The following is a 10,694-nucleotide window of genomic DNA, read 5'->3' on the forward strand; positions in this document are numbered from 1 at the left end:
AACATTGAGGTAAAACGGTCTAAATCTCGTCCATAAATTTTGTCCGTAATAATCTCACTTAAATTAATAATAGTGCATGGGCAAAGTGCAACATTGTCCACTTTGTACCATTTTTGTTTCTAATAACTAGGTTACACGTGGACAACCTTATTTTTTATTTTACTATGTTGCGCGCGCACTGTACAGAGCGTCCTCTGTGCTCTTCTCCCGCTGCTCGAGTGTAAGAAATGGCGCCTGAAGGGTTAATACAAGTCAACAGAGTTTCTTAAAACAGGCAGGTGTCCTGCCAGTACCAACCCCAACTTTCACGACAGATGTTTTTGAGTTTCTTTTCAGAAGCCATCTACTCAGAAGCCATTTATAACTGTCATTGGCGGGCAAGGACGAGTGATGTGGTCAGACTAATTGTCTGTGTCGTTGAGGACAAGAAGTTTTGTTTGACAGTTGATCAGGGTATAAATACCGGGACCTATCCTTACAAGACTATACCATTTCTGAGAACACACGTCTGGTTTACTTGATAAAGCGATTTGCCTAGAGACTTCGACTTCGACTTCGAGATTTTTGACTGATTAAGATCAACACTTTGGCTGCCCGGACGCACTCGAAAACTTCACTCACATCTTGCATTATCCGAAAGCATCTCTGCTCTGCAAGTAACTATTCAGAGTTGAGTTTTATTTTCAAGTAGGGCACTATCCATTCTCGGAAGATGTGGTGGATGCTGTTCCCCCACTGGATCAGGTTCCTGTCTCTACTCAGCGCGGTACTGCACATGGGTGAGCGCGTGCTGGCCATGACTTTGCCAAGAGCCACGTACTCGCACGCGGGCATCTGTCCCAACGACATGAACCCCAACCTCTGGGTGGATGCCATGAGCACCTGCACGAGAGAATGCGACTCTGACCAGGTGAGTTTTATTTAGTTTCTCTATAATAGCCTGACCCCCCAATTGTTTCACTGGTTTTACATTTGATATGACATTGAAGACTTTTATCACTTATTAACTTCTGGATCTTCTTAGGGTCATGCATGGTGCGTTTAATATTATTTAATTTAATTTAGCTTGGCATTGTGATTATACTTGACGTAGTCACGTGTAAACGTAAAAGAACTGTAAATTCGGGTGTGTAAAGTTAAACGCTCTATAAAGCAGGGATTCCACAACCTTTTCCAACTTGGGCCCACTTGAAATTTTCGCAATACAACTCAATTAAATAGTTAACAAATAATATTTGGATATTTAGAAAATTATTTAAAGGCCCACTTATAATACCCTCTCTTCCCACCAGTGGGCCCTGCTTCACAGTTTGAGAATCACTGATATGAAGGCACATAATAGGATTATGCAATGACACCTACTGTTTACGACCCCAAAAGAATTGCTTACAACTTAACTATTTGGATAAGATGACCTTGATGAATGAAAAATCACATTTCTTACCCATTTATGTCACATTTTCTTAATGGAATGTCGGCCCCTTTCCTCTTTTCTTCCCCTCTCCCCTCCTTCCTCTTCACCCCAACAGGAATGTGAGACGCTCTAGAAGTGCTGCTCACACACACAATAGGCAAACACATTCACTATACATTAGATTACATTACACTACATTACATTGTACATTGTGTTAACGGACACTTTTATCCAAAACGACTTAGGCCTACAGATATTTGAAGTAATTTCAGGGTATTGGTGACAGTCCCTGTATTAGTGGGATGGAAGGTGACTTGCTCAGGGGCACTGCAGTCAAAGACATGCAGAGGAAGGGATTGGTAAGGAGGAATAGCTGTCCTGTAGTCTTTTACTGCAGATGGGGTCGCCGGCGGGCCTATTCTCTATTTGCTGAAAATACTCAACTACTGTAGGATACATCATAACAATATTGTTGTAAGATTAACAGATTAAGACATTACAATTTTGGTGACAGTAAGGTTATAACATAGGCTCTGCGCTAAGGGGGTTAAATATCTCCATAAACCCTCTCCCCCCCTTTCAACAGGAGTGCGAGACCTTTGAGAAGTGCTGCTCCAACGTGTGCGGCAACCGCAGCTGCGTGGCGGCGCGCTACATGCGTGAGGGCTCCGTGGGCCCCGTGGGCATGCCGCGGGAGGCCACGTGCGACAAGTTCATGTGCGCGCAGCAGGGCTCACAGTGCGACGTGTGGGACGGACAGCCCGTCTGCAAGTGCAAGGACCGCTGCGAGAAAACTCCAAACTTCACCTGCGCCTCTGATGGAATGACATACTACAACAGGTGCTATTACACTGCATTACATTTACATTAATAATAATAATAATAATAATAATAATAATAATAATAATAATAATAACCCTGCTCTAGGAATCTAGACTAGTTATAGGGTGACACCAGCATCTTATTACTGTGGATCACAGGGTTGCAGCTTCAAACCCTTACTAATCCTTTCCTCCCTCCATGGCTTTGAACAAGGCACCTTTCCCCACACTACTACAAGGACTGCAACCAATAACCTAGAAATTATATCTGAGAGTGGCTTTGGATAGAAGCGTCAGCTAAGTGGCATTCTACACCTCCCATTGGGCAGGTAATGGTGCTGCTACTCACCTCTGTCATGGGACGATTGGTCCATTATTGTGTCACTCACCTCTCTGACTGGAATGATGATTTGACACTTGCTCCTAATGTGTCAGCTAATTGCAATGTAGCGGTTCTCAACGGGGGGCTCCAAAGCCCCCAGGGGACTTTGGGGAGTCCAAAGGGGGGCCGTTGAGAAGGACACAACTGAGAGGGGGCGTTGCTAGGGGGCATTAGTCCATCAAATGTTTTAATACATAGGGGGACATTGGCTTATGATGAGGTCAAGGAGGTGTTGGGATGGGAGGCTTATGATGAGCTCCACGGGACCTTTATACGAAATAAAAAATGGTGGAGAACCTGGAGCAGCCATGGCCCAGTGGTTAAGTGAAGTGAAAGTGAAAGCCCAACTGGGAAACTCCAACTGTCATTGTGACACAGCCCTCCACAGCACACAAGTGCACACTGCACAAATGAACAGAACGGAATCGCATTTATGCCTCACCCGTGCAAGGGGGCAGCACCCAATGGCGCCCCAATCGAGCAGTGCGGTGGTACTGTACCATGCTCAGGGTACTTCAGTCATGGAGGAGGATGGGGGAGAGCACTGGTTAATTACTCCCCCCACCAACCTGGCAGGTCAGGAGTCGAACCAGTAACTTTTGGGCTACAAGTCTGACGCCCTAACCACTTACCCATGACTGCCCAGGGGAGGAGATGCAGGTTCGAATCCCACACTCCCACTCCCTATCTCACTCCATGGCTGAAGTGCCCTTGAGCGAGGCACCTAACCTTGCACTGCTCCAGGGACTGTAACTAATCCCCTGTGCTAAGCCGCTTTGAATTAAAGTGTCAGCTAAGTGTAATGTAATGTAATGATGAGAGCCACTGGTGTAATGTATTGGATGTGTTTGTACCAGGTGGGCTCCACTGGTGTAATGTAATGTATTGAATGTGTTTGTACCAGGTGGGCTCCACTGGGTGTAACATACTCAATGTATTTTGTACCAGGTGCTACATGGATGCCGAGGCCTGCTCCAAGGGCATCTCCCTCTCCGTCGTCACCTGCCGCTTCACCTGGCCAAACACCAGGTGGGTGGATGGATGTGTGTGAGAGATTTGAGTAGTATGTACTTGGATGAATGGATGTGTGTGTGTAGTACTTGTATGTACTTGTATGTGTGTGCAGTATGTACTTGCGTGTGTGTTCAATTTCATTGTACTCATTACAGTCACAAATAACAGATTCCATTACATTTTATTAGATTCATCTTTTCTTAATAGAAATACTATATTCCCAACATGATCTCCAAAAATTCCGTGCTCCTGGACACGGATGTTAAAGGAACAGACCACCCTTTTTTGATTTTCACATATTTGCAGTATTTCCAAGCATTATTCATGAATGTGCATATCATTTTCGTCTATGTGTTTGCATTGCCCCGTTTAACAGTATAGCCAAATTAGGCATACTAATGCAAGTCTATGATACAAAGTAAAACATCCTCAAATGTACTTATAAACCATTTTAAAATTAATGTAAAATTCACCAGAGTGTAAAACAGCAGTTTAATTCTGTCCAGTGATCACTTGTGACTTGATGCTAAAGATACCAGTTACTTCCAGTGATTATGCTAAGCTATGCTAATAATTCTGATCCAATGAATCTAAGAACTGAAAACACTGAGAAGAAAATGATATGCACATTCACGAATAATGCTGGGAAATACTGCAAATATGTGAAAATCAAAAAAGGGTGGTCTGTTCCTTTAAGGACACAAAATCCGTGTCCAGGAGCACGGATTTTGCCAAAATTCCGTGCTCCTGGACACGGAATTATTTTCCGTGATGGACACACAGAAGTGCTCTCTCTATACTCCCACAGCTCTGTTTCCACAGTCTTGTGTTTTCTCAGGATTTTTCTCATTTCAAATATTTTTTCTCAAAAAAACATTTCTTACTGACAGGTTAGGGTTAGGGATTGTTTTGGTCTGGGCACAGCTATTTTTCTTTCATTCATTATATGAATTTGATAGCCTAGCAACCAACTGGAAAAGGTATTTCTCAAAAATATGTCTTTAATGACAGGTTAAACTTAGGGAATGTTTTGGTCAGGGCACAACTTAAATAACTATAGCATTATTTTGTTTAGGATTAGCATTTGGTATGTATTTTCTAATGATAGAGTTAACACAGTGTTGTGGTAATAGCCTTTAGAAAGCACTTCCGTGTGCCCATCACGGAAAACAATTCCGTGTCCTGGAGCACGGAAAACAATTCCGTGTCCAGGAGCACGGAATTTTGGCAAAATCCGTGCTCCTGGACACAGATTTCGTGTCCTTAACATCCGTGTCCAGGAGCACAGAATTTTTGGAGATCAGGCTGATATTCCGCAGAGTTGTATAAAGTAGTACTCTTACAAAGGTAATTACACCACTAGTGGGATGATATTATGGTTTCAACTTAGTAATACCATACTACGAGTGTTGTCTTTGTGTACTGTTGTGATTGTATGTCTAAGTGTTTATTGTATAGCTCCCAAAACCAAAACAAATTCCCTTTGGGGCAATAAAGGATTCATTCATTCATTCATTCATTCATTCATTCATTCAGTCATTCATTCATTCATTCATTCAGTCATTCAGTCATTCAGTCAATATTTCTATGTCTCCAGCCCCCTGCCTGCGGGTACCACCACGCGGCCCACCACGCCTGTCCAGCAGCCCCTCACCACACCTGTAGACCTGCACGCACCCGTCCTCGTCGGCACACCTGCCCACCAGTCCGTTTTCGTCGGCGAGACGGCCAGCTTCCTGTGTGAGGTCGGGGGTCGCCCGCGCCCGGAGGTCACATGGGAGAAGCAGGTCTCATTTCTTTTTTTGCTTGTGTTTAAAAAAATCTTTATGGATTTCGTGCCTTTATTATTTGATAGGACAGTGCAGAACAGACAGGGAATGACTGGCAAAGAGAGATGGGGAAGGATCGGCAAATTACCCGGGCCGTAATTGAACCCGGGTTGCCGGTGTAGCAGGTGCCCCACCATTAGGGCCCCGGCAGGGAGAAGCAGGTCTCATTTCTTCCTAAATTGTTTACATTATGGGTTATTTTGTTTACATTATGGGTTATTTTGGCATTATGGCCCCTTTTTCATATTGGGGTTGGGGAATTGTCCAGCTTAATTCATTGAAAGGTGGATGGGGGTGGGGTGGGGCTATCAAACACTGAAGGCGCTTTTAACTTTGTTGCACTTTGAGTGGGACAGAGTGGAAGGGGGATTTCAAGCACTGGTGTCACTTTTATCTTTGTTGGGGAATCTACTACTGGGTGTTGTGCTCCAAACACAATTTTGTTGCCTTTTTTGACAATGACATTATTAAATTCAACGTATGTAAGCTCACTGAAGGGGAGATTGACTATTTAAATCTTGAATTCTAACAAGAAGTGTTGGCCATTTTTGTAACATGGAAGGCATACTCTAGCTGTGTGATATTTAACAATATTGTCCAAGTAGTTAAATCCAAAGTTTACGAGGTGGAAAGTGGACGTCTTTTGACAATGGCAATAAACTCTGGAATCTCTTGAATCACTGTAACAGGTTGACGGTCCCGGGCCCGATGGCACCGGCGAGGGGAAGAACGTGGTGATGCGGCCCAACCACGTCAGGGGAAATGTGGTGGTCACCAACATTGGACAGCTGGTGGTGTACAACGCCCAGCTGCAAGACGCCGGCATCTACACCTGCACGGCAACAAACACGGCAGGCTCACTGCAGGTACTGTGGTTAATAGCTAATAGTTATTATAGTATAAAATAGTTATTAGTGGTTATAGGTTAATAGAATGGTTAATAATAGTTTATAGTTTATAGAAATAGGTTAATAGAAATAGTAACAGCTTAATAGTTTACACTTGCACGGTGACCAGCATGGTGGGCTCACTTCAGGTACTGTAGTCAATTTGGTTACACTTTAGAATAACAGGCGACTATAAATCACTTATAAAGTATTAGTAACACTTATATAATGATGAACTCATAATGAACAAGACATTGACAAATGTTTGTAAATGATTAAGGAATAATATGTAAAACTATTATAGATGATTTATAAAGCTGCTTACAAAGCAATCATGAAGTATTAGTAAATGATCTTTTAATATCTTCAAACTATTTACAGACCATCTACAAACTATTTATCAAGTTTTTCGCGCCTGTTATTCTAAAGTGAAAACACAAAGGCATGTACGAAAACTTTCGTCTAGGTAATATGTAATAGAATTTGTAAAAGGTTAATAGTTAATACCTGTACAGCAACCAACACAGGTATGGTGGTAAGTAGTTAATAGTTTATAGTAATAATAGCTAATAGTTTATATATGGTAATAGTTCATAATTTATAATAATAATGTAATAGAAATAGTAATAGGTTAATATGTAGTTTACACCTGTATGGCGACCTCTAAGGTCAGCTCCCTCTATCGTTATCGTTCATATTTGGGTGAAACGGAAGACTTGAATCTCTAAGGTTATCTCCTGAATCTGAATTCAAGTTTTTAAGGTTCATGCCTTGGATGTAACATTGTAGTATTGTGAAATAATTTTTTTTTTTGCATACCCCGTCTCCTACTGCTTGTCTTGCTCTAGGCGCACTACCCGCTCTCCGTGCTACCGCCCGAGCCCGTCAAGAAGGAGGAGCAGGCCAACGCCACGCGCTTCCCCGTGGAGGAGTGCATGAAGCTGCCTGACATGGACGACTGCGCTGGTGCCGGTGCCGGTGGTGGCAGCATGGGCAGCATGGAGATGTCAGAGACCGCCAGGGTGAGCTGGTACTACGAGGCCAAAAGAAACAACTGCTTCACCTTCACCCACTGTCCCAAAGGCCCGAACCCCAGCCCCAAACAGCACCTGAATCGCTTCGACACGTATGAGTCGTGCATGCTGTCGTGCCGCCCGGAGCTGGGCGCAGCGTGCACCCTGCCCAGCCTGCAGGGCCCTTGCAAGGCGTACGAGCCACGCTGGGCGTACAGCGCCGCCATGGGCACCTGCCAGTCCTTCGTCTACGGTGGCTGCGGCGGCAACGACAACAACTTCGAGACCAAGGAGGCGTGCGAGGACGCCTGCCCGTTCCCCAAGAGCCACCAGCGCTGCCGGCCCTGCAAGCCGCGACACCGCATGGTCACCAGCTTCTGCCGCGCCGACTTTGTGGTGCTGGGCCGCGTGTCAGAGATGACGGAGGAGTCCGACTCGGGCCAGGCGCTGATCACCGTGGAGGAGATCCTGAAGGACGAGAAGATGGGGCTGAGGTTCTTCGGCAAAGAGCCGCTGGAGGTGACGCTGCGGAGCATGGACTGGTCGTGCCCGTGCCCCAACGTGACGGCGGCGGACGGGCAGGTGATCATCATGGGGGAAGTGAGCGAAGGCATGGCCATCCTGCAGCCGGACAGCTTCGTTAGCGTGTCCAGCGTGCGCCGTGTAAGGAAGCTCAGGGAGGTTATCAACAAGAACACATGTGACATACTGAAAGAGTTCATACAGTGAGGTGTACACACACACAGACATACACATGCACACACACACATCAACAAGAACACAATAACATCGAGAGAAACTCACGCAATATAATGCACACACATGTTAAAAGCTGTACAGATGTATTTTTCTTTTGTTTATATACATATCCCATATCTTATGAATACTCAGTTCATACTCAGTACATGCTCAGTGACGTTCATTGAAAGCTAAATACATTTTTAAAGAAAAAATAATAATTTAATTTAAAATTTAGAAACACATATTTGTGTATATTAACCCTTTTCCCACTGCAAGATCTCTTTTTTAAAAGAAAAATAATCCCTCCGATTGTTTGTTTCCACAAAACCTCTGAGCAATGTGACAGGTCAGGACCTCCTAGTGTCTCCTTATGTAAAAGGCATGATCACAGGATGTGTGTTTAAGTGTCCTTCGTGCTAGAACAGAAGGAGGGCAGGCGCTGAGCATAGGCAGACGAGGCGGTCGCCTAGGGCACCAAATGTCTTGGGGGGACACCATAGTTAACGGCCTAAAGTCCTACACAGAATTAGAACGTTAAGTAGAATAAAATAAAAAAAAATACGCTTTTCATTGACATGGGCATTCAATTTGTACGTATCTATGTGTTTGTAGATACCAGATCAGCTGTGCTTAAATCAGATGTATGACACTATGTTTGCAGATGGCAAACTACAGTACTGGTTACTACAGTAAATGCATGAAATGGGAAGGGAAGGCTACTCGCCTAGGGCACCAAAGTGACTGAAAGCGGCCCTGAATGAAAGAACATGTTTGTGGACATGGGAAGTATTAATCAAAACCATGTGCGTGCTCCAGGCCCTGAGAGATTTCATCCTCACTGTTCTCATCTCAAGCCTCAAGCCGCTTCAAACAACACACCAACCGTGCCTGCAATTTAAATTTCCTTTATTTTAGAGGCTGCATCTTTTTCAAAGAACGTTTTTTTCCCCCACTGGAACTGGAAGTGGTTGTAAATTAGCCTTTTTTTGTTTTTGTTTGTTTTTCGTTTTTATACCGTCTTTATAGACATGACGTATCTCAGCATTTTGGACTGTTAAATAAAAAGTAGAGGACGACTGTTACATTTGTAAGATAAACTTAGCTTTTGGTGACAAACTTGCACAAGCTGTATTATACTGTATTTTCAGAAAAGAAAACAACAACAAAAAAACTACCAGGAGAGAAGACGCCAGGGAGCCTTTTTCGCCCCGAAGCCGTGTGTAGATTTGACTGTAAATACAAAAGAAAATTTGACAGCTTGTGGAGGCCGGTAGTTCATTTGTTTTGCTGTATTTATTTGGCCTTTGCTTTACACTCTGGGATATTAAAAACATATTTATCATTCCTGAAGCATAATTAAAAGACATATCCTACAAACATTTCTCATGGCAATGTAAACATTATGTACTGTTATGTCTGTATTTATGTATATTGTCTATGCAGAAAAACCTGCTTATGGTGGTACAAAATAAACATTTGGGCCCATCTTTAATAAAAAAAACTGTCTGTGTTTATACTTCTGTGTACAATTGTCCTTACTGTCAGTCTGTCTGTCTTTCATATCACTTACCACCTACAAAGATCTTTGCATTGTCAAAAAGTGAGTAACGCCGTGCCAAAACAGCCAGACAAAATAGTCATCAGATCAGCAGTGTCTGTGAAAGGCATCAGTGGAGCTCCCTGTCCGTTAATTAGTTTTTGAACTCCTGCCGCTCGTACGGTACACCCAGCCACCCACCCCACTCTCTAGCACTCCACCCTTCTTTCCTCTCCTCTTCTTCTCCTCCTCCTGTTCTTTCTTCTTTCTTCTGTCAGTGAATATGTGGCTGGAGACCAAAGGCGCCGCCATGTTTCTGAGGAAACACTCCACTCTCCAGCCCTCCACCCCCCCTCCCACTCCTCTTCCTCTTCCGCTTCTCCTCCTCCTCTTCCTCCTCCTCTTCCTCTTCTGCTTCTCCTCCTCCTCTTCCTCCTCCTCCTCCTCTTCTCCTCCTCCTTGTCCTCTTCCTCCTCCTGCTCCTCTTCTCCTCCTCCTCTCCCATTCCTCTTCCTCCTCCTCCTCCTCTTCCTCCTGCTCCTCTTTCTCCTCCACCTCTCCCCCCTTCTCCAAAGGCCCTGTCATATTTCTGAGGAAGGGACGTGCCCTGATGACAGGAATGGGGAGAGGTGCAAGCAGGGTGGTCAGCCAACCTCTTCAACATACGGTACACACACACACACACACACACACACACACACACACACACACACACACACACACACAGAGTAAATACATATAGCCTACATCCTATAGCAGGGGTCCCCCAGCCCTTGTGGGTCTGAGGGCTACCGAGGGCTGTGAGGGTGAACTCAAAACCATGTATCGATGTCTTGACATCCTTTTTCAACTCACACTATGATTGAATGATTGTTTGCTTTCAGTTATGGAGAAATGATAAAGACATAACCTCACATTTAAAACAAGAAAAACATGTATCATCACTAAAACCTTCGTAGTCACTCTCTATTAACATCCTTGGAGGGCAGCACAGAAGCTCCTGGAGGGCCACATGGGGCCCACGGGCACCACGTTGGTGATGCCTACAGTATACAC

The 10,694-nt window shown here is 44.3% G+C and overlaps 1 protein-coding gene across 1 annotated transcript; it reads left to right on the forward strand.

Annotated features, from left to right (window-relative positions):
- The first annotated feature begins 370 nt into the window (after positions 1–370).
- wfikkn2b (WAP, follistatin/kazal, immunoglobulin, kunitz and netrin domain containing 2b) lies at positions 371–9,678 on the forward strand. The gene is made up of 6 exons (XM_063221163.1): positions 371–910; positions 2,001–2,254; positions 3,566–3,646; positions 5,229–5,418; positions 6,150–6,326; positions 7,196–9,678. The coding sequence occupies exons 1-6, from the start codon at positions 713–715 to the stop codon at positions 8,087–8,089; spliced, it is 1,794 nt and encodes a 597-aa protein (XP_063077233.1). The 5' UTR covers positions 371–712; the 3' UTR covers positions 8,090–9,678.
- The last annotated feature ends 1,016 nt before the right edge of the window (positions 9,679–10,694 follow it).

The sequence above is a fragment of the Engraulis encrasicolus genome, chromosome 17 (genome assembly GCF_034702125.1).
Source record: "Engraulis encrasicolus isolate BLACKSEA-1 chromosome 17, IST_EnEncr_1.0, whole genome shotgun sequence".
Classification (NCBI taxonomy): Eukaryota; Metazoa; Chordata; class Actinopteri; order Clupeiformes; family Engraulidae; genus Engraulis; species Engraulis encrasicolus.

Coding starts and splice junctions, on each gene's coding strand:
- wfikkn2b (XM_063221163.1), top strand. CDS start 713: ATGTGGTGGATGCTGTTCCCCCACTGGATCAGGTTCCTGTCTCTACTC. Junction 911..2,000: donor GAGAATGCGACTCTGACCAG/GTGAGTTTTATT, acceptor CCCTTTCAACAG/GAGTGCGAGACCTTTGAGAA. Junction 6,327..7,195: donor ACACGGCAGGCTCACTGCAG/GTACTGTGGTTA, acceptor GTCTTGCTCTAG/GCGCACTACCCGCTCTCCGT.